A 27,475-nucleotide genomic window follows, 5' to 3' on the forward strand; every position below is an offset into this window, starting at 1 on the left:
GTGTGTGTACAGTGTGTGTGTACGGTGTGTGTGTACGGTGTGTGTGTACAGTGTGTGTGTACAGTGTGTGTGTACGTGTGTGTGTACAGTGTGTATGTACAGTGTGTGTGTACAGTGTGTGTGTACAGTGTGTGTGTACAGTGTGTGTGTGTACGTGTGTGTGTACAGTGTGTATGTACAGTGTGTGTACAGTGTGTGTGTACAGTGTGTGTGTACAGTGTGTGTGTGTACAGTGTGTGTGTACAGTGTGTATGTACAGTGTGTGTGTACAGTGTGTGTGTACAGTGTGTGTGCACAGTGTGTGTGTACAGTGTGTGTGTACAGTGTGTGTGTACAGTGTGTGTGTACAGTGTGTGTGTACAGTGTGTATGTACAGTGTGTGTGTACAGTGTGTGTGTACAGTGTGTGTACAGTGTGTGTGTACGGTGTGTGTGCACAGTGTGTGTGTACAGTGTGTGTGTACAGTGTGTGTGTGTACAGTGTGTGTGTACAGTGTGTGTGTGTACAGTGTGTGTGTGCACAGTGTGTGTACAGTGTGTGTGTGTACAGTGTGTATGTACAGTGTGTGTGTGTACGGTGTGTGTGTACAGTGTGTGTGTACAGTGTGTGTGTACAGTGTGTGTGTACAGTGTGTATGTACAGTGTGTGTGTGTACGGTGTGTGTGTACGGTGTGTGTGTACGGTGTGTGTGTACGGTGTGTGTGTACGGTGTGTGTGTACGGTGTGTGTGTACGGTGTGTGTGTACGGTGTGTGTACAGTGTGTGTGTACGGTGTGTGTGTACAGTGTGTGTGTACAGTGTGTGTGTACGGTGTGTGTGTACAGTGTGTATGTACAGTGTGTATGTACAGTGTGTGTGTGTACGGTGTGTGTGTACAGTGTGTGTGTGTGCGTGTGTGTGTACAGTGTGTGTGTACAGTGTGTGTGTACGGTGTGTGTGTACAGTGTGTGTGTGTACAGTGTGTGTGTACAGTGTGTGTGTGTACAGTGTGTGTGTACAGTGTGTGTGTACGGTGTGTGTGTACAGTGTGTGTGTGTACAGTGTGTGTGTACAGTGTGTATGTACAGTGTGTGTGTACGGTGTGTGTGTACAGTGTGTATGTACAGTGTGTGTGTACGGTGTGTGTGTACAGTGTGTGTGTGTACGGTGGTGTGTACAGTGTGTGTGTACAGGGTGTGTGTACGGTGTGTGTGTACGGTGTGTGTGTACGGTGTGTGTACGGTGTGTGTGTACGGTGTGTGTGTACGGTGTGTGTGTACAGTGTGTGGTGCCTGGTGGAGGCCATGAACAGTGAACTCTGTGTTGATTAAGAAGTAAAACAAAGACTTGATGTCTTTAAATGTTGCAGCAGTTCTCAGTCACTCAAAGCTGCATCTCTGGATCCTGTTCTGTGTTCTGGACCCGGCAGGTTGGCCCGGTCCGTCTGCGGCTGCGCCAGGTGGGATCAGGCACCAGGTGGGATCAGGCACCAGTGGTTTGTGTGTTGAAATCTGACCTGAAGGTCATTTAGCATCTCATCAAATGCAGATAGAAGAACCTAACTTGGCTCAGATGTTCCCAGAAACTGGCGTTTTAAAAAAGTAACGTTAGCCAATGAAAGTTTCAACATGACCGCCATGGTCATAAAAGAAAATTTATTGTAACACAGAATTTGCCAATTATTATCACTACTGAGTACTTATGGAGTGAAGACATAACTTTAAACATAAAAATCATATTGACCAATACCTTTTTGGTTTTTCAAAATGGGCATCAAGGTTGTTATGGAAAATAAATTTCTGCCCTAAAAAACACAAATGGGGAAATGTGTTTGGTGTGAAATCATAGCTTCTGTATTTTGAATTTCATGTTCTTGTTTTTTTTCTGTTGAACAAGCTTGTCATGTTGGATTTGAGTTTTTTCACCCACATGCAGGTTCAGACATTAGGCTGGAAGATCTTTGATTCAATGTTTTATTCAGTTATTATTGAAAATATTGATCCTGATTTGCCCTCTGGGATCGGAAGCGGCTGGCCGCTCAGGTGCTGCTTGGAGAGGGGAGAGGTCAACAGGAACCGGATTGAGGGGATCTTGACAGGGAAATGGAGAGAATGGCTGACAGTTCATCTGATGGAGGATTGCCCAGGGAGGAGATAGAATCCATTAGGTGCAAAGGCTCGGGCTCCGCTCGGGCGGAAGCGTTCAGTCCGGTTGGCAATCGTTGATTTGCGTTTGGATGGGCGTGGTTCCTAGCTTGGTCCAAACAGTGAATCAAAATCTGTGAGAAAACAGAAGATTGACTTAGATAAACATGAAGCTTAACTGTTAGAATATGCTCTCATCTTAACTTGTCTTTGAGTTATTTTGTGTTACGTGTTCATGTTTACTAGTTGACTTTGTAAGGTACAGCTTTAAGTTCTATATTCTGACACTGTTTATGTGCATGTTGTACTGTTGTTGTTCACTGGGGGCAGTGAGAGCGAGTTCTTATTTATAGGCAGCACTGTTCTGGAAAGAATCAGAAGAAGACCTGAACGTTTGCAGTAAAAGAACAAAGCTATGGAAGAAAAGAAGTGTGGTTCACTGTGAATATGAGTGCAGAACAAGAAAACCCAACATTGACCAACCAGTGGGACCATCGAGCGATGAATGGCTGCTTAACAATCCTGCAGCTGGTTGCAGAAATCCGCTTCAGGTGCGTCAGCCTGCCAGCACGCTCCCACGAAGATCGTCTATTGGAGGAGCACTCACACCAGCTTGAATCCTAACAAAGTTGTTCAGCACAGCTAATGAAAGAGTTAGCTTCCCTGACCATGAAACTCTGCACAAGGACATGAGCAGAAGCTAATGCTAACCATGATGATGACGTAACCATTACAAGTGTTGTTCATTTCCACCTCCTTCCTGTTGAGAACTGGACTGAAACTCACTCAACACACAGAATCTGTTTCTGATTTGAATTCATGTTGAGTTTTCAAATCAACAAGGCAACATCAACTGAACGCGAGAAAACCAAACCGGATCCCACAAGAGGAACATCTGTGACACACTTCCATCTCCTCATGGTCCTGTGCACCCGCTATGCATCCTGGGAAAAACAATAGAAAGGAACTAATTGCTACATTATTATTAAAGTTTTTCAAGTTATTAAAACGAGAAACGTTTTATGACAACAATTAGATTCAAATGACGGTATGACCAGAGTCAGAGTCTGGTCCACTTGCCAGCAATAAGTTGGGCTCGTTCCCGGTGAGGTTGGACTCCATCAGGGCTTTTGTCACCGATTCTGTTCATCACTTCATGGACAGAATCTGCAGAGCAGCCGAGGCGTTGAGGGGATCCGTTTTGGTGGCCTCAGGATCCATCTCTGCTTCTTGCGGACGATGTGGTTCTGTTGGCTCCATCGGGTCGTGACCCGCAGCTCTCGCCGGAGCGGTTCGCCGCCGAGTGCGAAGCGGCCGGGATGAGGATCGGTGGCTCCGACGCCGCGGTCTGGAGCCGGAAAAGGGTGGAGAGCTTCTCTACCCGGGGGGATGTCCTGCCCCAAGTGGAGCAGTTCAAGTATCTCTGGGTTCACTAATGGGGGAAGAAGGGAACGGGAGATCGACAGGCGGATTGGAGCAGCGTCTGCAGGGAACTGGACCGGCCGTCATGGTGGAGAGAGCTGAGCCAGAAAGCGAAGCTCTCGATTGACCGGTCGATTTACGTTCCCACCCTCATCTCTGGTCAGGAGCTTTGGGTCACGACTGAAAGAACGAGATCTGGGATACATCGGCTGAAACGGGTTTCCTCTGTGGGAGCCGGGTTTCCTGAGAGAGAAGCTCAGAGTAGAGCTGCTGCCCTCCACATGGAGAGGATTCAGTTGAGACATCTGGTCAGGATGGAGGCTCCCTGTGAGGGGTTCAGGTCCCACCGGGAGGAGAGGAAGACCAGGACACGCCAGAGGAACAAGAGGCTGGGAAAGGGAAGCCTGGGCCTCCGTTCTTAGGCTGCTGACCCCGCGACCCAGATAAATGACAGAAAATGGATGGATGGCGTCTTGAAAAATGACAGTCATCCTGGGAAATATCAATCAATCATGTTTATTTTGAGTTACACAATTTAGCTTCCAAGGAGTTAAAATTGCTTTACTTCATAAACGCAAACATAAAAAAACATAAGACAACCGACAGCTGAGAAACCAGTGACAAATATTACATGTTGATCATCAATACACATTGATCAATGTTCCATTTATTGTTTTTCAAGAGCAACTTGACCAGCTGGGTTTTAGTCTGGGTTTGAAGGATCTCAGGGTTTCGGCTGTTTTTCAGTTTTCTGGATGTTTGTTCCAGATTGTGGTGCATAGAAGTTGCATGCTGCTCCTCCATGAACAACAGCATGAAAATGTTCATACATGTACACATGAATAATTTTTACAGTAAATGCTGATCAATCATGATATTGATGCTGCAGGGTCCAGAGACAGAACCAGTCAGGTGTTAGTCCTGAACACGTTTCATTTCTGGTGGTTTTGAAGAAAGCTGGGACCGTGTGGACAGGTGGACCGTGTGGACAGGTGGGTCCTGCAGGGGCCTTGGGTTCGGCTAGTCGGTTCTCTTTGACCGTCAGAAAAGAACCAGGAGGTTCTGGATCCACCGGTTCAACGAAAACAGCGCCACCTTGCAGTTACTGTCCGCTTAGTGGTCACAGAAGGTACTGCAGCTGCAGCGCCGCTCCGCACGGCCGCTCACTGCGCACGCGCAATGAGATGAATGGCCGCTGCACCTGTCAGTCCACCAGGATGTGTGGCGGACAAATCCTCGGCCGTTAATCCGAGCTCGGTTCGGTCATCGGAGGAGGCTCCCACAGTGGCATGCTGAGCGGACCGGAGCGCTGCGTCTGACCGTCCGGACCCAGCCTGCCCCGGGGCCGCCCGCCTCCTCAGCCCGCCTGCAGAGCCTCAGACCCCCGCTGCTGCCGAGCTGAGGCTCCGTGAAGCTCCGTGAAGCTCCGGGCGCGTCCATCCTGACTGCAATGGGATGCTGCGGGAGCGCGGAGGTAAGCAGGTCCGGCCCGGCACGGCTCGGCCCGGTCCGGTCCGGTCCGGTGTGTGTTCTACTTTCTGGGCTAACACTGTAACGGGATGGAGCCTGGTTCTGGAGCAGAAAGGCCGATCCGAGCTGGGATTACGGCCAGCAGCTCCTTAATCCAATTACAGCATCTCGGTTACCGGGCCGCTGCTGGTCAACAACAGGCCCAGCCGAACCTCCGCAGGGTTCGGGTTTATGGAGGAACCGAGCTGGCCCGGCCCGGCCCGGTCCCGCAGGCCCCGCTCGGCGCTCACTGTGTTTGTGTCTTTCAGCGGACAAAGAGAGAATGGAGACCGCTGGAGGACCGGAGCTGCACAGACCTGCCTTGGTTCCTGCTCTTCACCGTCTTCTGCGTCGGCATGGTAACCACACACAGACCATAATACTTCCACCGACCTGTGATACAGCATCACCACTGTAGAACACTGTGGTACTCTGTAGTACTGTAGTACTGTGGTACTCTGTAGTACTCTGTAGTACTCTGTAGAACACTGTAGTACTCTGTAGTACTGTAGTACTCTGTAGAACACTGTAGTACTCTGTAGAACACTGTAGTACTCCGTAGTACTGTAGTACTGTGGTACTCTGTAGTACTCTGTAGTACTCTGTAGAACACTGTAGTACTCTGTAGTACTGTAGTACACTGTAGAACACTGTAGTACTCTGTGGTACTCTGTAGTACTCTGTAGTACACTGTGGTACTCTGTAGTACACTGTAGTACTCTGTACTACACTGTAGAACACTGTAGTACTCTGTAGTACACTGTAGAACACTGTAGTACTCTGTGGTACTCTGTTGTACTCTGTAGTACTCTGTGATACTCTGTAGTACACTGTAGTACTCTGTAGTACACTGTAGAACACTGTAGTACTCTGTGGTACTCTGTAGTACTCTGTAGTACACTGTGGTACTCTGTAGTACACTGTAGTACTCTGTACTACACTGTAGAACACTGTAGTACTCTGTAGTACACTGTAAGAACACTGTAGTACTCTGTGGTACTCTGTTGTACTCTGTAGTACTCTGTGATACTCTGTAGTACACTGTAGTACTCTGTAGTACACTGTAGTACACTGTAGTACTCTGTGGTACTCTGTAGTACTCTGTAGTACACTGTGGTACTCTGTAGTACACTGTAGTACTCTGTAGTACACTGTAGTACTCTGTAGTACACTGTTGTACTCTGTAGTACTCTGTAGTACACTTTAGTACTCTGTAGTACACTGTAGAACACTGTAGTACTCTGTAGTACTCTGTAGTACACTGTAGAACACTGTAGTACTCTGTGGTACTCTGTAGTACTCTGTAGTACTCTGTGGTACTCTGTAGTACACTGTAGTACTCTGTAGTACACTGTAGTACTCTGTAGTACACTGTAGTACTCTGTAGTACACTGTAGTACTCTGTAGTACACTGTAGTACTCTGTAGTACACTGTAGTACTCTGTAGTACACTGTAGTACTCTGTAGTACACTGTAGTACTCTGTAGTACACTGTAGTACTCTGTAGTACACTGTAGTACTCTGTAGTACACTGTAGTACTCTGTAGTACACTGTAGTACTCTGTAGTACACTTTAGTACTCTAAATACTTGTGCAGTTCTGCAGCTTTCCTGTAAGTTGACCACCAGAACCCAGTGGGACCAGAACCTCTAGAAACATTTTCATACAGTGTTGATGGTTCTGCACATTTCCTGCTTCACATGGAGGCGGAGCTTCAGGTTCACATGTGTCTACCTGAGGCTCTTCCAGGTGTGTTGCTATGGAAGCAGCTTCATGGGCAGCACTGATGCTGCATTCAGGGACAGCAGGGAACTCGGGCTTTCGCTGATTTTTAACACCTGAAGCAGAATCTGTGTTTACCATAATCAGTCCCCAGAGCAGAACTTTACTGCGTCCAGATGGTTTCTGATTGGCTCACAGCTCCTCCCACTGAGCTCTGATTGGCTGGAGGTTAGATCATTCCAGTCAGTATTGATGTTTGGTTCACATCCATCAGATGGAGTGATGGAGTAATCTGATGAGGTTCTGATAAAGTTCTGATGAGTTTCTGATGGTGTTCTGCAGGGCAGCATCTGTGGCTTCACCATCGCCACTGGAGGCGCCGCTCGCCTGGTCTTCGGCTACGACAGCTACGGCAACACCTGCGGCCGGCGTAACGAGCGGATCGAAGGCGTGCAGCTGAGCGGGCTTGACCACACCGACAGGAAGTGAGTGTTCACTGAGCAGAACCGGAACCAGAACCAGGAGTTCTGGATGGTCTGAGGTACCATCGGTTCTGTGATGATCAAACGTTCTGCTCAGTTCCCTGAAGGTCCAACCAGACTTTGGCTAGACCAAACAATCACCCTCCAACATCGTGGTTCACAACTCCAAAGCGGTTCTGATCTGCTGAGTCTGGTTCTGTCCATCCTGGTTCTGTTTTACTCCAAGCTCCGGTATTCATGCGACGAGGCTTTAAACACGCTAATCAAGACCTGACCTTCGTCTGAGGGCTTCTTGTTTCCAAACAACAGGTTTTCTCTTTCAACCCTTCCAAGCTACCATCTTGGTTCAGGGTCACGTCCTTTGACCATTACGCTATTAATTGAGGTCTGTAAAGTCTGAGATAGAGCTCTGGGGTTTCTGATAATTTCTTTAACCTCTGATCTTGACGTCTCAGATGTTTTCCAATGAGAATACTTCCTGCACTAGCATAGTTAGCTACCAGCACTAGTATATGTAGCTTCCTGCACTAGCATAGTTATCTACCAGCACTAGCATATGTAGCTTCCTGCACTAGCATAGTTAGCTACCAGCACTAGCATAGTTATCTACCATTAGTAGCATAGTTAGCTACCAGCACTAGCATAGTTAGCTACCAGCACTAGTATATGTAGCTTCCTGCACTAGCATAGTTATCTACCAGCACTAGCATATGTAGCTTCCTGCATTAGCATAGTTAGCTACCAGCACTAGCATAGTTATCTACCATTAATAGTATAGTTAGCTACCAGCACTAGCATAGTTAGCTACCAGCACTAGCATAGTTAGCTACCAGCACTAGCATATGTAGCTTCCTGCAGTAGCATATGTAGCTTCCTGCACTAGCATAGTTATCTACCATTAGTAGCATAGTTAGCTACCAGCACTAGCATAGTTATCTACCATTAGTAGGATAGTTAGCTACCAGCACTAGCATAGTTATCTACCATTAGTAGCATAGTTAGCTACCATTAGTAGCATAGTTGGCTACCAGCACTAGCATATGTAGCTTCCTGCACTAGCATAGTTATCTACCAGCACTAGCATAGTTAGCTACCAGCACTAGCATAGTTTGCTACCAGTACTAGCATAGTTAGCTACCAGCACTAGCATAGTTAGCTACCGGCACTAGCATAGTTAGCTACCAGCACTAGCATAGTTAGCTACCAGCACTAGCATAGTTTGCTACCAGTACTAGCATAGTTAGCTACCAGCACTAGCACAGTTTGCTACCAGTACTAGCATAGTTAGCTACCAGCACTAGCATAGTTTGCTACCAGTACTAGCATAGTTAGCTACCAGCACTAGCATAGTTAGCTACCAGCACTAGCATAGTTTTGCTGCCAGTACTAGCATAGTTAGCTACCAGCACTAGCATAGTTAGCTAACAGCACTAGCATAGTTAGCTACCAGCACTAGCATAGTTTGCTACCTGGCACTAGCATAGTTAGCTAACAGCACTAGCATAGTTAGCTACCAGCACTAGCATAGTTAGCTACCAGCACTAGCATAGTTTGCTACCGGCACTAGCATAGTTAGCTACCAGCACTAGCATAGTTAGACACCAGCACTAGCATAGTTTGCTACCCGTACTAGCATAGTTAGCTACCAGCACTAGCATAGTTAGCTACCAGCACTAGCATAGTTTGCTACCAGTACTAGCATAGTTAGCTACCAGCACTAGCATAGTTAGCTACCAGCACTAGCACAGTTAGCTACCAGCACTAGCATAGTTTGCTACAGTACTAGCATAGTTAGCTACCAGCACTAGCATAGTTAGCTACCAGCACTAGCATAGTTTGCTACCAGTACTAGCATAGTTAGCTACCAGTACTAGCATAGTTAGCTACCAGCACTAGCATAGTTAGCTACCCAGCACTAGCATATGTAGCTTCCTGCACTAGCATATGTAGCTTCCTGCACTAGCATAGTTAGCTACCAGCACTAGCATAGTTAGCTACCAATCACTAGCATAGTTAGCTACCTACACTGCTCCAGCACATGTAGCTTCCTGCACTAGCATATGTAGCTTCCTGCACTAGCATATGTAGCTTCCTGCACTAGCATAGTTAGCTACTAGCACTAGCATAGTTAGCTACCAGCACTAGCATAGTTAGCTACCAGCACTAGCATAGTTAGCTACCAGCACTAGCATAGTTAGCTACTTCTCTGTCTGAGCTGCTCCAGATGCTGATGCAGGTTTTCTTCCCTTGGCTTCTATCCACACAATGAAATGAGCACATAAAGCATTTTGGGTTCTTTCTTCAAGTTTAGAATTTTTAGCCAAATTATTTTCTTTGCTTTTCTGTCGGAAGGCGATAAAACTGCAGCTTTTGTTTTGGGAGCCGTTCAAGACACACCTGCTGCCACAAACTAAACTTGCTGTGATTATTAGCAGCAACTTGACACTTCCCAGAGGCAAGTTGCTCTCTATAACAGGTTAATGTGCGGTTCGGTTCGGTCTGGTCCAGTGGGTCTGCAGCCCAGCAGCTGCTGTCATTTCTCTGCTGATTTGATCACACCGGGATCTGATGGACTAAATAAACCCAGATATTTTGTCTTATAATTCAATTTTGTTGGCCCAATCATAATGATAGACTCAGATCATGAACTTTATTATTTTTGAAATGAAAAACCAAATGGACACCAAGCTGATATTCTGTAGTTCTGGTGTTTTATGCTGTCGGCGCTAAACTGCAGCTCAGACCTCTGACCAGCAAAACACCCCCCAAATTCCAGTGAAATATTGCAACTGGCGCCGGAGGTCCGACCCGTCACGGGTTCCCCAGTGAGACTCCCAGTCAGGCGAATAGTGTCAGCGTAGTGACTTACTGTGTAATCTGGTGCTGTAAAGCTACGTAGTAACAATGTAATAAAGTAGTACTACAGTATAACAATGTTGCTGTAATATCACAGTATTACAGTGATATAATTGTAATACTGTGATATTATTATAGTATTACCATAGTATTTCTGTGATACTATAGTATTACTTCAGCTTTGTGACTATAGCTTCAGTGCTGTAGCTCCTTCTGGCACTTGAACACACGGTGCATTCAAGGTCCTGTGGGAGAGTTTTATGCTGACAGATGGTGAAAGCTGTGACTCATCAGCAGAGCTGCTTATACACACACACACACAATCACACACACACACACACACACACACCACACCACACACACACACACACACCACACACACACACACACACACACACACACACACACAGGATTTATTTTTACCTGCAGCTCCACCTGCAGGAGGCCGATCAGCTCAGGCCGACTTCCTGAGACGTTCAGGATGATGGATCTGTTGGACAGACACAGCAGAAACAGCCTGAGGACTGGAAGGACGTCTGAACTGAGGTCCAATTCTAGACCGGGTCGCTGTGGTTCTGTCTGGTTCTGATTATCACTCTCAGTTTTACATTTCTTTCAATTTCTTTGTCTCTTTGTTTCCATGTCCCATTAGTCCCACATCCACATTCTACTGGTTCTGTTGGTTCTGGTCCAACTGGTCAGAGAGGGTCACCTATGGGGCGATGTGTTCTCACCTGACTCTCTGCTGCCCCCTGCAGGTTTGTCTTCTTCCTGGATCCCTGCAACATCGACATTGTCCAAAGGAAAATTAAGTCCATGGCGTTGTGTGTGTCCCTGTGTCCCCCCGAGGAACTGAAGACCCACCAGGACCTGAAGAGGTTCGCCATGACTAATGGTGAGCCCACCTGGCCACGCCCACCTGGCCACGCCCACCTAACCCACCTGGGCTTCACCTCTGCACTCTGTGCTGAGGGAAGATAATGATGATGATGATAATGATGAAGGCGATGAAGATGAGCTCGTCCTCCATGTTTGCAGGTTCGGAGCTCTGCTCCTATGAGCTGCCGGCTCATCGTTACCCGGCGCTACCGGAGCGATTCTCCAGGTGTCCCAAGCTTCCCGTCCCCCACAGGTAGGTGGCGCTTTCCGCCATCTGGCCCTGATCTCTGATATCTGACCTCTGCCCTCTGACCTGTGTGTCCCAGCAAGCCGCTGCCGCTCTTCAACCGCTGCACGCCGGTGGATATGTCGTGCTATGCCAGGTTCGCCGAGGCGGTGGTGACCTTCGTAGGCGACAGCAGCGTCCTGCATCGGCTCATCGCTGGCGTCGCTGCCAGCAAAGAGATCATCGTCGGACTCTGTGTCCTCGCCTTAGGTGAACGCCGGCGTCCATGATGTCACTTCCTCCTTGCTGTGACGTCAGTTCCTGTAGCCTGACTGCTGTGTTCTGTCTTCCAGCGCTGTCCATGGTCCTCATGGTGATCATCCGCTACATCTCGGCCGTGCTGGTCTGGATCCTCACCTCGCTGGTGGTGCTGGGCTCCCTGGGTGAGGTCATTTCCTCTGTGCTGTGGGACAGGTGAGCTCCCTTCCTGTGTGACGTTGTGTTTGTGTCTCAGCGGGGACCAGCGTCCTCTGGTGGCTCTACATCGACCACCGGCTGTATGCCAACGACACATCCTCCAGGGACCCCAGGGAGGCACCAGAGGGGCGTCGTGACAGCGGCCAGGCGCTGCTGGTCTACGCCGCCGCCGCCACCATCTTCACCGTATGTACCAAATCAGAACCAGAAAACGCAGAGCCGGTGCTGCAGTTCTGAATGTGTGTGTGTGTGTGTGTGTACAGATCATCCTGCTGCTGCTGATGCTCTTCATGCGGAAGCGCGTGGCGCTCACCATCGCTCTGTTCCACGTCGCAGGAAAAGTCTTCATCCACCTGCCGCTGCTCACCCTGCAGCCCTTCATCACCTTCCTCGCCCTGCTCCTCTTCTGGGTTTACTGGATCCTGGTGCTGCTCTTCCTGGGAACCACCGGTTGGTCCTCACACACTTCTGCACACAAACTTCATTTCTTTTAGTGATGGGTTCAGCAACACCGATGCGTTAAGCCCTCAGACAAACCCCGCGTTGGAGCGTGTTGCTTTCAGCGAGTCACATGACCGATACAGGAAGTGTCTGGAAATGACACTGAGGCGCCAAACTGTGTTTATAAGCAAGCAAATCTGTAACAGGATGCATTTGCCAAAAGGATTCTTGGTCTTTTACAGCGTCAATATGGAGCCTGAAGCCAAACGAAAGGTTTGGTCGTTTGGAGCCATTTTGATCCACATCAGAAAATAAGCTCTTGGTTTTCACTTGGTTGTTGTTTCATCCGGTTCTTTCCAGTTTCTACTGGATCTATCTGAATCCTAATTCATCTGAAATTGATTCTTAGTTTATATTCATATCATGTCCTGCAGGTTAAGCTGCATATGTTTGACAGAACTGTTGATTTATTAAATCCACCTCCTCAGTGCTGAGGCATCATAGAGCATCAGGAGGAATCCCAGATACACCTGGATAAACTCAGGTATTCTACAAATTAATGAGCCAATGAAGCTTCAGACTGCATCACCATGGAGACCAGGTGTCTCGTCTCCAGAAGGAGAAACAGCTCAGGGTCCATCAGTCGATATCCTGAGTTAAAACTTCCACCAAAGTAAAATGTTGGTTTTGTGGCGCAGCTGCATCTTATTTTGAAGGGATAGGTAACCGTTACTATAGCGACCAGAGTCAGATAGCGTGAGGTCAGAGGTCGAGAGGAGATGTGAGTTTTAGGTCTGGTTGGTTTAAGGATCCTTGGCCGATTTCCCAAACCTCTGTGACCTCAGAGCCGATAAAAGTCCAAGAGGTTCGGTCGGTTTGAGAGTCCAGGAGCAACACGGAACCAGAACCGGTTCCTCTGAACGTCCCGGTTCCACTGAACGTCCCGGTTCCACTGAACGTCCCGGTTCCTCTGAACGTCCCGGTTCCTCTGAACGTCCCGGTTCCTCTGAACGTCCCGGTTCCACTGAACCCGGTTCCACTGAACGTCCCGGTTCCTGAACGTCCCGGTTCCACTGAACGTCCCGGTTCCACTGAACGTCCCGGTTCCACTGAACGTCCCGGTTCCTCTGAACGTCCCGGTTCCACTGAACGTCCCGGTTCCACTGAACGTCCCGGTTCCTCTGAACGTCCCGGTTCCACTGAACGTCCCGGTTCCACTGAACGTCCCGGTTCCACTGAACGTCCCGGTTCCTCTGAACGTCCCGGTTCCACTGAACGTCCCGTTCCACTGAACGTCCCGGTTCCTCTGAACGTCCCGGTTCCTCTGAATGTCCCGGTTCCTCTGAACGTCCCGGTTCCTCTGAACGTTCCGGTTCCACTGAACGGGTTCCACTGAACGGGTTCCACTGAACGGGTTCCACTGAACGGGTTCCACTGAACGGGTTCCTCTGAACGTCCCGGTTCCTCTGAACGTCCGGGTTCCTCTGAACGTCCCGGTTCCTCTGAACGTTCCGGTTCCACTGAACGGGTTCCACTGAACGGGTTCCACTGAACGGGTTCCTCTGAACGTCCCGGTTCCTCTGAACGTCCGGGTTACTCTGAACGTCCCGTTCCTCTGAACGTTCCGGTTCCACTGAACGGGTTCCACTGAACGGGTTCCACTGAACGGGTTCCTCTGAACGTCCCGGTTCCTCTGAATGTCCCGGTTCCACTGAACGTCCCGGTTCCACTGAACGTCCTGGTTCCACTGAACGTCCCGGTTCCACTGAACGTCCTGGTTCCACTGAACGTCCGGGTTCCTCTGAACCAACATCCCACAGTGAATTCAGAATAATCAAAGACGATGACGATGTAGAAACAGTAGTGATAGTTTGTGGATCATTTTCAGAAATAAAAGACAAAACCAAAACAAAAGCCGTTTGATAAAAGGAGCATCTGCTCTATTTGCAGTTATGCTTTTTTGTAGTTAACATTTTTAACTGAATAAACATAACCACATATAATAAACATATATAAAGACGACCTTTACATATAGTGATAAACATTTCCACATATCACCGCCGACGCCCACCGGACTCTCAGTTGCCATGTCAATTGTTTGGGATCCCCTCTGTTCCCAGACAGGGAAATCCCCACAGGCTGCTAATCAGGCCACGACAATGTTGAATATACCTGATTTTAGATTGAGCATATTCAGCACACCACAACGTAACACACCACACTGCAGGGCGGTGTGTAAGATTGTCGCAAAGTGAAAAAAAAAGCCACAGCAAAATTGCAAAGTTTTGACCGGTCTGGGGTTTTGACCGGTCCCCAGTCCCCAGTCCCCGGTCCCCAGTGGGAGGATGGGGACCACTGGACGAGGTCATCAAATCAGTCTGTCAACTACGGTGCCTGCAGGGACTTTTAGTGATGGTCAAATGAGGCTCCATGACACCTCATTTGACCATCACTAACTTCTTTAGCCTAACCCTAAACTTTTCCTAAACTTCAAGTTGATAGTTAATCCTACCTTAAACTTAATTCACACCTTAGTTACTGACCTAAACCACACAGGATATTTTCCTTTGGTTGTTCTTGAGAAAATGTCCTCACAACCACAGATGTCCTCACAGTGTTGGTAATCAGGAGAAAGTCCTCACGACAATAGCTAAACAAGTATACATACTCAGGTTTATGCTACATTCAAGGCAGCAAATTACTTGCATATATTAACATAAAACAGTAGAATAGAAGAAATGGACATGAAGAAAAATAAAAAATCAACTAAATTAAAGATCCAAGCTCGCTGTGTTTCCATCAATGCTTTTCTAACGTGGATAATAAAGTATCATATTAGAAACTGATGATGAGCTGATGAGAGCAAAATAACTCACTTTCACAAAAATGTTTTTCTGCTCGGTTTAGGGAATCTGGACTTTTTTCTGAAAGAGTTAAAGGTGAGACAGAAAAAATGTTTGCTGAAAAGTTGCTGACATAGCTAACCACTATATAGTGAAATACATTAAGAGATGCATCTGCTCCACGCTAGATAGCTACCTCTACTTCCTGTTTATTGCAGCCATGCGCAGTGCCCATATGACGAAGTTACAGTTGTAGACTGAAATTGATTGGTCCAAACTAGTACATGGAGACATGCCTATTTTGTATTTTGCTATTTTTCTTTCTTTTTGTGGCATTTTAAATGTTAAAATGTGCATGACAGTGGTATGTAAAATGGCTACATATTACAATAATGAAATGTGAGCGATCTGGGTCATATTTACCCACTGTGTGAACTTAGACTCCGCCCCGTGCCTGCTGATCCTCAGAGGGATGCCCCTGCTGGCCAGAACAGCAGCTAAGCGGTTTGTTGTGGTGCTGTGCAGGGAATCCGGAGCAGAACGAGAGAGACGGGCTTGACGGAGTTCAGGCTGACGGGCTCCCTGCAGTACCTGACCTGGTACCACGCTGTGGGTCTGGTCTGGATCAGCGAGTTCATCCTGGCCTGCCAGCAGATGACCGTGGCTGGCGCTGTTGTCACCTACTACTTCACCAGGTGAGTGTGGCGGCTCGGCTCGCCTGCAACTCTGGGTCCACATGTCAATCAGAGCCTTCCGCCTGCAGGGATAAGAACCGGTTGCCAGTGACGCCCATCTTGTCGTCGGTTCTGAGGCTGGTCCGGTACCACCTGGGAACCGTTGCTAAGGGGTCCTTCATCATCACATTAGTGAAGATCCCCCGCCTTGTCCTGATGTACGTCCACAACCAGCTGAAAGGACGTGTACGTACTCCGCTTCACCGCCACCGGTTTGAGCTCAGCGGCTTGGCGCTGTAACTGTGTCCTGTTGTCTCCAGGAGAACATGTGCGCACGCTGCCTGCTGAAGTCCTGCATCTGCTGCCTGTGGTGTTTGGAGAGTGCCTCAACTACCTGAACCAGGTAATGGACAGCCGCGCCCCCTCCCGCAGGTTCTGGCAACGCCACCCTCACTGCCATTTTTTGTTTCCCAGAATGCATATGCAGCCACTGCCATCAACAGCACCAGTTTCTGCACATCGGCCCGGGACGCTTTTGTCATCCTGGTAGAGAACGCGCTGCGGGTCGCCACCATCAACGCCGTGGGAGACTTTGTGCTCTTCCTGGGGAAGGTGAGGGGTTTGGTCTGAATGGGTCAGAAGCGTATCCTGGAGGGTCAGATTCCCGCATGTTTCAGTTCTCTCCCTGGAGGAATTAAAACCTCCTCTGCAGGTTAATGTTCCTCTAATGAGCCATCATTGGATCCAACTGCGTTAAACCAGGGATCGAACTAAAACATGCAGGATGCCGGCCCTTCATAACCCACTTTGCTCACCACCGCCTTACAGAGATAAGGTGTCCATGCAACCCTGCAACTCGGATGTTCACAACAACAGCTTTGCTTCAGGATGTCATGTCTCCTCAGGTCCTGATAATGACATGCACAGCATTCGCCGGCGTCCTGCTCCTCAACTACCAGCGGGACTACGCCGAGTGGCTGCTGCCGCTCATCATCGTCTGCCTCTTCTCCTTCTTGGTGGCCCACTGCTTCCTGTCCATCTTCGAGATTGTGGTGGACGTCTTGTTCCTGTGCTTCGCCATCGACACCAAGTACAACGACGGCACCCCTGGGAAGGAGTTCTTCATGGACAAAGCTCTGATGGTGAGCTTAGCCACATCTAGCTAAGCTCCCGCTAGGTAGAAGAAAACATGGCATTTTAGAAATGGTTTGGGGATATTTCATTGACCTTAGAGGCTTCAAAGAGAAAGAAAAAACCCACAACATCCATGCTTACCGGGCTATCATTGACCAAAACGGGCTGAGGTTTTATAGGCTGAACTCCATGGTTAGCTTTAAGCTACCACATACCCAGCCTGCTCCTTTCAGAACTGATATCAACACCATAAGAATACAAAAAAAAATCCCATGAAATAATTATCTTCAGCTATTTGTATTGCCCAGCCATCAGAACTCTACTGGACGGGATAATCTTAGAGCAATGTCGCTAACTAACCAGGATTTAGCTCCTCGGCTAGTGGCTGCAGAGGGTTTGGCTATCAGCTTGCAGGCTCTGAGTCTCCAGCTCCACGTCAGGCTAGCGATGGCATAGCGGTGGTCGGTGGCGTTTGGCTAGCGGTCTGATGTTGGGGAATCTACAACCGCAAGGTTCTTTCTACAGAGACTAAATAAACCTAGATTCAGGTTTATTCCTTCCTCCAATCAAATTGAACTAAGTGTGATATCACAGTCAGTGGCGGAGCCAGAGGGGTGGCCGGGGTGGCACTTGCCACCCCCAACAGAGCCCTTGCCCCCCCTAGTGCCACCCCACTGGAAATGGTCATTTTAAAATATAATACTGATGAGATCGGCAAAGATTTGCCAGGAAAACTGTAATTTCCGACTGTCCCTGAAGGCAGCCCGATGCCTGACGCTGTTCATTGGTTAAACTGACATGTTGGTTCCTGCTTGATCCAAAACACATCAACGGCTTTAGAGTTACACCGTCAGGAGTTCTGCAGGTATTTCCAACATTTTACCGCTCAGCAGTAACCGCTGTTACCTTCCTAATGAGAGGCGGCTCTTGTCATACATTTCTAAAAAGAAAAAAAGAAATGGTTGTGCACCGCTGCATAGTGCCTCGTTTATTATATTAGCCATGCTAGTGCTGGTAGATCGTGTTTTAGACAGATTATTTTAACATATGTTTTAGTGACATGCTGCCCTCTAATGTTTTATTTCTCCCAGCTCTTGCTTGAAATGTGTGGTAAGAATATGTGAAAAACCATTAAGTTTTATAATGACTGAAATGTAAGTAGGCTATGTCATATGAAAGTGTAACACTGTAATGTTAGACAAATCTGTGTTACCAGAAACTGAGAGGTCGTGGGTGGAGAAAAAGCAGGACAATGAGCGGGAATAGCTTAGCGGTCCAGACTTTATTCAACCATCTTGCCAGAACACAAAATAAAAACCAAAAAAACCCGAGAACCTCCAGAGGAGGGGCCAGCCAGAAAACAACATAGTAACTCCTCTTAAAGGCGCAGTACAACTCCTTAACATCTTTAGTAAACAACTGATCTTCTATAGAACCCTATTAAATGAAAAGTAAAAATAAATCATCTTACAAAAGCTTTGAATTATAACCTAACTAGTTATATTAATTAATTTTGAACGAAAGGAAACAAATATTTTTTCCTTTCGTTCCATGGAACGGTCCGTTTGTATATGGACCCTCTGATAAAGCCTTGCTCACCCTTTGGCCCCCCCTTGAAAAAAAGTCTAGCTCCGCCACTGATCACAGAGTGTCCTCCCTGTCCCTGCAGTGCATTGTGGGACCAGTAGTTGTATTAACAATTTATTATCAGAACAAGTCACTGAACCAGAACATCAAGAGATCAAACAACTAAGGCTTCTTTGACATCAGCACTCCCATTGGTTCCCAGCAATAAGCCACGCCCCTTTGATGTTTTTATCTCATCAGGAACGGAAAGGTCTGGTTTGAGTCAGGTTTTATATTTTTGAGTTTCCTACTTTGTTCTGTAAATGTTTGCTTGTTGCCCCGCCCCACGGTGACCTCACCCGCCTCTTATGGCTCCACCCTTGCAGGAGTTCGTGGAGAGCAGTCGGCGACTGGAGCGCGCGGGCGGACGTGGGCGGAGCCGGGTGAAAGAGGCGGGATCGGAGGGGGCGGAGATGAAGCCCATGGTGAGTGATCGCGGTGCCGGAGGGAGCGTGGCCAAGCGGAACTGCTCGTCCGCGTTGGGGGCGGGGCCACACTGGGGCGAGGGCGGGGAGTGGGAGGAGCTTCAGGAGTTCCAGGTGTATTGCCTGCTGGTGGGGGTGCTGGTGGACTGGGTGCTGGCAGAGCAGAGAGACCTGGTCCTCTGCCTCAGCGAAGACGTCGTCCTCTTCCTCTGCGTCTGCCTGCCCACCTCCACCCTCTTCCTGGTCGTCAGCCTGCTGCATGCGCCAAGCCCCGCCCCCCTCGCCGAGTCCGCCTCCAAGTCAGCCGCCATCACTACCGCGTGCTAACAACAGACTAACTCTGGATGAACACTAGTGCATGCTTCATCACCTCCATCATCATCATCATCACTCTGCTGCTTGAACTATTTATGTTTCCTTCTTTTTTATTTTTGTACTTTTTTATGGAGAATATTTTTATAAAAATCTTCCAGCAGCTCTGTGTTTGAGTCTCTGTTCCGCCTCAATTTGGTTGCCATGTTGCTTTCAACCCGACCAGGACTCAGCAGGCAGAAACTCTGAGGTCACTTCCTGTTGCTGGGAGCTGCTGACCTCCTTCTCCACAGCAGATGAGACTGAATCCAGATCACTGAGAACTGAAATCTGATCCGAACCAGAACCACCTTTAGATTGACTTTAACATAAAATTATTGGAAACTTGTTGCCTGCTGGGTCCTCCAGGAATTGACACATAACTTGCTGAGGGTTAACGAGCTGGTTAACCTCAATAACGAAATTCTTGACAAGATGGTTAATGATTAATTAACATGTAGCTTAACCAGTTGCTTAACGAGCTCCTTAAGCTGCTAGCCGGCTGATTAGCTCGTTCAGCTGCAGACAGGAAGTTAACCATGTCCACGTCTCCTGTTTCAGGCTCCAGGGACGAGTTCGGCTTGACCAAACTGGGACTTGTTGCAGAGACATTCCAGAAGTTTATTTTTAGTGTAACATGTTTACTATGGTTTCACTCCAGGGAAAACGACGATATTTTAATACGGAGCAACGTAACAACGTAACCAAGCACTTTATCTGGAAGCGGCTGATGCATTTTTTTGTAGTGATGTCCGTTTTTATAAAACTCAGATCCTAACGCCGTCCGGACTCTTCGCTAACCTCTCTGCTCTGTGGGCGGAGCCGGCCCACATGGAAGGGGCGGGGCCTGCGGACAGGTGGCCCAGCAGCCATTATGCCCTCAGAGAGTGGAGTCGGAGCTGCTGCGGGCTGTCGCCATGGAAATCACGTCCAGCAGCGGGGTGAGGTCATGTGACCGCGAGGACGCCCTCGCGTCGCCGTGGTGGGCGGAGCTTCCTGCAGCTGCGGCGGCAGCAATAACACCGGAACCACCAGTCTTCCTGCTTCTCGTCATCCGCTGCCTGACCCGGTTTCGGTTCTGAACCCGCCCAGTGTGACCCCCCAGTGCGACCCGGTTCTGGTTCCATTAGACGTTGTCAGACTGTTTGTAGCGTCGGTTTGTAACGGCCTGAATCTCTTTCAGAAATATGTTGACCTTCGACCCGAGTCCTAGTGCCCAGCTGGCTCAGCCTCTTACTGGGAGCAAACCAGTCCACCAGACGGAACTCAGAGCGGTTCTGGCACCGGCTCTTTGGATCTTTACTCCATCAGAGGTGCTCCGAGTCGGTCCGGTTCCCTCTGGAGGCGGAGCCTGGTCAAGCCCCGCGTCTGAACCCGTTTCCCATCATGCACCTCACCGTGGCGCCTGCAGGGGGAGCCCCTGAGCCGCTAGTTGCACTAAAGATGGAGTTCCTGCAGTGCCGGACGACGGAGTTCGGATTTCAGATTCACCTGAACGCATCATGACCGCTGTTGCTGGGCAGATTAGCTGAACAGTTTCACTCCAACACCAACAGGACCGGCTCGGTACCAGCGGTACGGAGCCGGTTTCTTCATGCAGAGGCCAGTATCATTTCAAAATAAAACAGGAAGTCATCATGACAGGGTTTCTACACAATAAAAGTCAGAAAATGTTTCAGTTTCTACACTTTTATCTAAAATATCAAAAAATAAATATTTAATATTTAGGTTTTAGTGACTTTGGTTTTTACTGCTGTTCCAATCTGGACCAGAGGTTCTGACCCAGGTCGGCTCTTAATAAAACCAACATTTTGAAACGGAAACCCAGTTATGACCAGAACATCAGGGTTCAGGAAGGATCCGGTTCTGATCCAAAAACCAGAAAAAGGCCACAAAACATTTCTGTTGGAGGAAAACTCTTCAGCCTCCATCCGACCAATCACAGCACAGGCTCCGCCCACTGAGGATGAGCGGGGCTCGGAGAGGTTCCGGTTCTGGAACTGGAGTCAAACATCAGAACGAACTTCTCTGCCTGGAAACCATCCGAACCCAACCGGACCGACCAAGTCCAGGTGTGCTGATGGAGTTCCGGTCCGGAGTTCCGGTCCGGAACGCCTCGATGCCATTTTTGTCAGACTGTTTGTTGCCTGTTGCCCCACAACCAGGTTGACTTTGTAAAGTTGCTGCAAAGAATGAACAGCAATGATTTGGCGTCGGTTTCTCCGCGTCATTCAGTTTCTTGGTTGATTTTTCCATGTTTTTCACCAAATATGGATTCATTTTCATCTGAATTTTTTCCGTTGATCCAGAACCAGGAAAAGAATCAATGATGAAAAAAAACGTCTTTGGCGACGAAAACCCAGCTTTTATTTTGATATGTCACTTCCTCTTAACAGCAAGCCAATTTGCATATTAACTAAAATTTCTCTATGAGCAAAATAGAAATAAAATGATAAACTGATGACAGAAAGTAAGTAACCATAGAAAATAATCAGCTTCATGTAAAATGGATTTTCTGACCTTTGAACCTGGTGATGCTCCATCATCAGAAACATTCCTGGATTCTTTCATGGATGTTTGAGAAATATGTTAATCTCCATGGCAACCATTCAGCTGCAAAAGCACCTGGTTGGACGTAGCTCCGCCTTCGAGGCGCAGCTCCTCCCATGACATGCTCTACATTTAGCTAGCTAAGTAGTTAGCTTGCTAACCAAATATTAAGCTTCAGCTACAAAAATATTAAATTTGAAAGTTAAATATTTAGCTTGAAACGTTCATATTACCAAATATTTAATACGAATCTGATATTTATAAAAACAGGAACATTCAAAAAATATGACAGAAAAATGAAGCACAAACAAGACAAAGCAAATTATTGCTGTTAATTTTCTTACTGTAACTTTGCAAATGGAACCTGCAGCCAGGTTGCCCTGCAACAGCTAGGTTGCCCTGTAGCCAGGTTGCTTTGCAGCCAGGTTGCTTTGCAACAGCTAGGTTGCTTTGCAGCCAGGTTGCTTTGCAACAGCTAGGTTGCTTTGCAACAGCCAGGTTGCTTTGCAGCCAGGTTGCTTTGCAACAGCCAGGTTGCTTTGCAACAGCCAGGTTACTTTGCAACAGCCAGGTTGCTTTGCAACAGCTAGGTTGCTTTGCAGCCAGGTTGCTTTGCAACAGCCAGGTTGCTTTGCAACAGCCAGGTTACTTTGCAACAGCCAGGTTGCTTTGCAACAGCTAGGTTGCTTTGCAGCCAGGTTGCTTTGCAACAGCCAGGTTGCTTTGCAACAGCCAGGTTGCTTTGCAACAGCCAGGTTGCTTTGCAACAGCCAGGTTGCCCTGTAGCCAGGTTGCTTTGCAACAGCCAGGTTGCTTTGCAACAGCTAGGTTGCTTTGCAGCCAGGTTGCTTTGCAGCCAGGTTGCTTTGCAACAGCCAGGTTGCCCTGTAGCCAGGTTGCTTTGCAACAGCCAGGTTGCCCTGTAGCCAGGTTGCTTTGCAGCCAGGTTGCTTTGCAACAGCCAGGTTGCTTTGCAACAGCCAGGTTGCCCTGTAGCCAGGTTGCTTTGCAACAGCCAGGTTGCTTTGCAACAGCCAGGTTGCTTTGCAACAGCAAGGTTGCTTTGCAGCCTGGATGCCCTGGTTGCAGGTTGACTGCAAGTGTGATTATTTTTCTGGTTTGTAACTGAAGATATTCTTGCTTTTGTTTCTCAGTTGGTTTTTATATCATTTCTTATGTCTCTTGTTTTATAAGAAAACAATTAAAAGCAAAATTTCCGACGGTTTGTGGTTTTTGTTCAGAAAACACGCCCAACTCGGCTAACTAGCTCACTAGCATCACCATGAGGACGGGTGTGATTTAAGGCCGGCAGTTCCAGAGAGTGACACCTGCTGGCCGGAAGTGGAAACAACAGGAAGCGTTTCTGCTGCACCATCTCCAAACAGATGATGTTTATAAACTAGAAAATTCCTGAAGAAATTAACCGGGGCCTGCCAAAGTGTGCCCGTCGGTTTTGGACCCAGCGTTCTGATGCTAAACATTAGCATCCATGCTAAAGAAAGCTGCAATGTCATCAATACCATGTGGAGAGTCACAAGGATGACTGACTGCATTGAGTATACTAAACATGGGTAATAAGTAAGGAAATAGCTAATACCTCATGCAAGGTAAAAGGCTAATGCTAATGCTCTGCCATGTTGTAGTTCTGACCTTCAGGAATTGTAGTTCTAAAGAGCAGCTCAGTCCCCCTCAGTAGTAAATGACAGTTCCACCATATTGAAGTTTTTATATTCACCTATGACCTCTTCTGTAGGCACTGAGTGTTCTGCCATGTTGTAGTTCTAACCTTCAGGAATTGTAGTTCTAAAGAGGAGGTCAACTGTCATGTCAGTGTGACACACAAGGAGAGACTTTATTCTAAATGCTTGAAGAAGTTAGTTTTTCTGACAGGCCTGAGAGAAATATTCAAGGTTTTATTTTGAAATTTTCATTCAGCTTAATTTTAAATATCCAAAATAATCCAAAGTTTAACAGTGGTTTTGTTAAAAAAGTCACATAATGCCCAAGAGAGCAATTACGTGATATAAAAGAATCTCAGGGCTTTTATTTTGAAATTTTCATTCAGCTTAATTTAAAATTTCCACACAAATACTGTGTGTAACAATGGTTGCTTAAAATCAGTGATAAAAAGCCCAAACACAATGTAATTCTAAAGGCCAGCTCATTCCTCCTGAGTAGTAACTGACAGTTCTGCCATGTTGTAGTTTTTATATTCACCTATGACCTCTTCTGTAGGCACTGAGTGTTCTGCCATGTTGTAGTTCTGACAATCAGCTCTGACCTCTTTTGTAGGCACTGAGTGTTCCGCCATGTTGTAGTTCTAACCTTCAGGAATTGTAGTTCTAAAGAGGTCAACTGTCATGTGTGTCAGGCAGAGACAGATTTCTATCTTTGTGAGACAGCTCAGTCAGTTTATATGGAAAAAGCAGCCGAACAACTCCTTGCCGTTCGGGAACCGTGATACGTATCGGAAAACCGTTTGAAGCGTATGAGAGAGCTATTTTTTGTCTCCGATAGTCCTGCAAATCAAATCTGTACCTCATTCACAGTAATTGCAGCGATGATATAAAAATGGTGTGCACTGAGGTCTGAAATTTCCCATAAAAGTATGAAAATACATGGTGGAGAGCGTCAGTTAGGCTGGAACTTGATTTTGCTCTAAAGTACCTTGACAGAAAACCGTAAGCCCTAGAAAAAATTTGAAAACATTTTACCGGAGCAGACATTCGTATCTATGTCATGACCGAGTTTCATACCGATTGCACGATATTTGTGGGAGTGGCGGCGATTTCAAAATTTATTTGGGGTCAGAATCACACTGCTTCCCACACTCTAACGAAACGTCAGTTACACTCTAGTTTTGGCAGTTGAGCTTTTCGGTTCGGCAGTTGGAAATTTTGCTCGTTTTCGCTTTTTACGTCGCCGTCATAACGCCGATTCCCCATAAAAGTAATAGCTCCAATGCCGGGAACAAGCCGCACGTTTTGATACCACTTTTGTGGGTGGGCTCGCAGCGGTGCGAGCCGCATTCCGGTCTACGGAAGAATAAGTTATACTAGAAAATTCCTGAAGAAATTTAACTGGGGCCTGCCAAAGTGTGCCCGTCGATTTGGACCCAGCGTTCTTATGCTAAACATTAGCATCCATGCTAAAGAAAGCTGCAATGTCATCAATACAATGTGGAGAGTCACAAGCATGTATAGTAAATATGGGTAATAAGTAAGGGAAATAGCTAATACCTCATGCAAGGTAAAAGGCTAATGCTAATGATCTGCCTTGCTGCGTAAGGCAGAGCCCTAACCTGAGTGGAAAGGATCATGCAGGATAATCTTATTGCACTGCCTATGGCAGTGCACTGGTGGGAAACAGAGAAATGCTAATGTTTGTGCTAATGCTCATGCACTGTCTTGCTGCGCAAGACAGTGCCCTGACTTGAGAGGAAAAGATAATGCAAGCTAATATCATTGCATCGCCTGCGGCGCTGCATTAGCCACGGCCGAATCTTAAGGCTTTTATTTTCAAATGTTCAGAATGTTTAATTTTAAATGGTCAATGTAATCCCATGTATAACAGTGATTTGGTTAAATCAGACATATAATGGTCAAAAGAGCACTTATTTCATCTAAAAATTCCCAAGGCTTTTATTTTGAATTTTTTTTAAAGCTTAATTTAAAATTTCCACACTAATTCCATGTGTAACAATGGTTGGTTAAAAATAGTTATAAAAGGCCCAAAACACAAGCAGTTCTAAAGTCCAGCTTTTTTTCTCTGAGTTCTGCCATAGTTAGAACTACAGAGATGCGTTTTTGTAGTCCTAATCACCTGGCCCCTTTGTGTTCCGTTGCCATGGTAATGGATCCTCTGCCAGCTGTGAGTCAGACAGGGGGAGACATAATTCTATCAGTTTGAGGCAGCCATTTTGCCTAAAATAGGCATGAGCCAGAAAGGAATCTTAAGGCTTTTATTTTGAAATTTTCATTGAGATTAATTTTAAATGGCCAATCTCATCCCATGTTTAACACTGATGGGTTAAGTCAGTTATATAGTGGTCAAAAGAGCAATTACTTGATGGAAAAATTGTCAAGGCTTTTATTTTGAAATTTACATTAAGCTTAATTTTAATGGTAAACACTAATCCCATGTGTAACTATGGAGTTTTGAAATCAGTTCTAAAATTCCCAAAAACCAAGTACTTGTCATGGCCAGCTGATTCCTCCTCAGTAGTAACTGACAGTTCTGCCCTGTTGTAGTTTTTATATTCACCTATGACCTCTTCTGTAGGCACTGAGTGTTCCGCCATGTTGTAGTTCTAACCTGCAGTCATTGTAGTTCTAAAGAGCAGCTCAGTCCCCCTCAGTAGTAAATGACAGTTCCACCATGTTGTAGTTATTATATTCACCTATGACCTCTCTGTAGGCACTGAGTGTTCCGCCATGTTGTAGTTTGACCTTCAGGAATTGTAGTTCTAAAGAGGAGGTCAAACTGTCATGTCAGTGTGACACACAAGGAGAGACTTAATTATAAATGCTTGAAGAAGTTAGTTTTTCTGACAGGCCTGAGAGAAATATTCAAGTTTTATTTGAAATTTTTATTCAGCTTAATTTAAAGTTTCCACACTAATCCTGTGTGTAACAATGGTTGCTTAAAATCAGTTATAAAAGCCCAAACACAATGTAATTCTAAAGGCCAGCTCATTCCTCCTCAGCAGTAACTGACAGTTCCACCATGGTGTAGTTTTTATATTCACCTATGACCTCTTCTGTAGGCACTGAGTGTTCCGCCATGTTGTAGTTCTAACCTTCAGGAATTGTAGTTCTAAAGAGGAGGTCAACTGTCATGTCAGTGTGACACACAAGGAGAGGCTTAATTCTAAGTGCTTGAAGAAGTTAGTTTTTCTGACAGGCCTGAGAGAAATATTCCAGGTTTTATTTCGAAATTTTTATTAAGCTTAATTTAAAATTGCTACACTAATCCTGTGTGTAACAATGGTTGCTTAAAAATCAGTTATAAAAAAGCCCAAACACAATGTAATTCTAAAGGCCAGCTCATTTCTCCTCAGTAGTAACTGACAGTTCCGCCATGTTTAGTTCTGACAATCAGCTCTGACCTCTTTTGTAGCACTGAGTGTTCCGCCATGTTGTAGTTCTAACCTTCAGGAATTGTAGTTCTAAAGAGGTCAACAGTCATGTGTGTGAGGCAGAGACAGATTTCTATCTTTGTGAGACAGCTCAGTCAGTTATAATGGAAAAAGCAGCCCGAACAACTCCATGCCGTTCGGAAACCGTGATACGTATCAGAAAACCGTTTGAAGCATATAAGAGAGCTATTTTTTGTCTCCGATAGTCCTGCAAATCATATCTGTAGCTCATTCATAGTAATTACAGCGATGAGAGAAAAATGGTGTGCGCTGAGGTCTGAAATTTCCAGAAAAGCATGAAAATATATGGTGGAGAGCGTCAGTTAGGCTGGAACTTGATTTTGCTCTAAAGCACCTTGACAGAAAACCGTAAGGCCTAGAAAAATTTTGAAAACATTTTACCGGAGCAGACATACGTATCGATGTCATGACCGAGTTTCATACCGATAGCACGATATTTGTGGGCGTGACGGCGATTTCAAAATTTATTTGGGGTCAGAAATCCACTTCATTTTTCACTCTAGCGGAGCGGCAGTTGGTGGCAGTTATGCTCTGCGTTTCGGCAGTTGGAAATTTCGCTCGTTTTTCGCTTTTTACG

The 27,475-nt window shown here is 46.8% G+C and overlaps 1 protein-coding gene across 1 annotated transcript in view; it reads left to right on the forward strand.

Moving 5' to 3' along the window:
* Nucleotides 1-19,314, forward strand: part of LOC129360567 (choline transporter-like protein 1) — a 21,397-nt gene extending 2,083 nt beyond the window's left edge. Inside the window, 16 exon segments of the mRNA XM_055030886.1 lie at nucleotides 5,324-5,413; nucleotides 7,119-7,261; nucleotides 10,873-11,009; nucleotides 11,153-11,246; nucleotides 11,320-11,489; nucleotides 11,573-11,662; nucleotides 11,734-11,882; nucleotides 11,960-12,146; nucleotides 15,506-15,525; nucleotides 15,527-15,675; nucleotides 15,744-15,900; nucleotides 15,975-16,032; nucleotides 16,035-16,057; nucleotides 16,129-16,266; nucleotides 16,560-16,796; nucleotides 18,741-19,314. Coding sequence (XP_054886861.1) covers nucleotides 5,324-5,413; nucleotides 7,119-7,261; nucleotides 10,873-11,009; nucleotides 11,153-11,246; nucleotides 11,320-11,489; nucleotides 11,573-11,662; nucleotides 11,734-11,882; nucleotides 11,960-12,146; nucleotides 15,506-15,525; nucleotides 15,527-15,675; nucleotides 15,744-15,900; nucleotides 15,975-16,032; nucleotides 16,035-16,057; nucleotides 16,129-16,266; nucleotides 16,560-16,796; nucleotides 18,741-19,166 — 2,268 coding nt within the window. The 3' untranslated portion in view covers nucleotides 19,167-19,314.
* Nucleotides 19,315-27,475: the final 8,161 nt, after the last annotated feature.

This window comes from Poeciliopsis prolifica, unplaced genomic scaffold, assembly GCF_027474105.1.
Source record: "Poeciliopsis prolifica strain line A6 unplaced genomic scaffold, Auburn_PproV2 SCAFFOLD006, whole genome shotgun sequence".
Classification (NCBI taxonomy): Eukaryota; Metazoa; Chordata; class Actinopteri; order Cyprinodontiformes; family Poeciliidae; genus Poeciliopsis; species Poeciliopsis prolifica.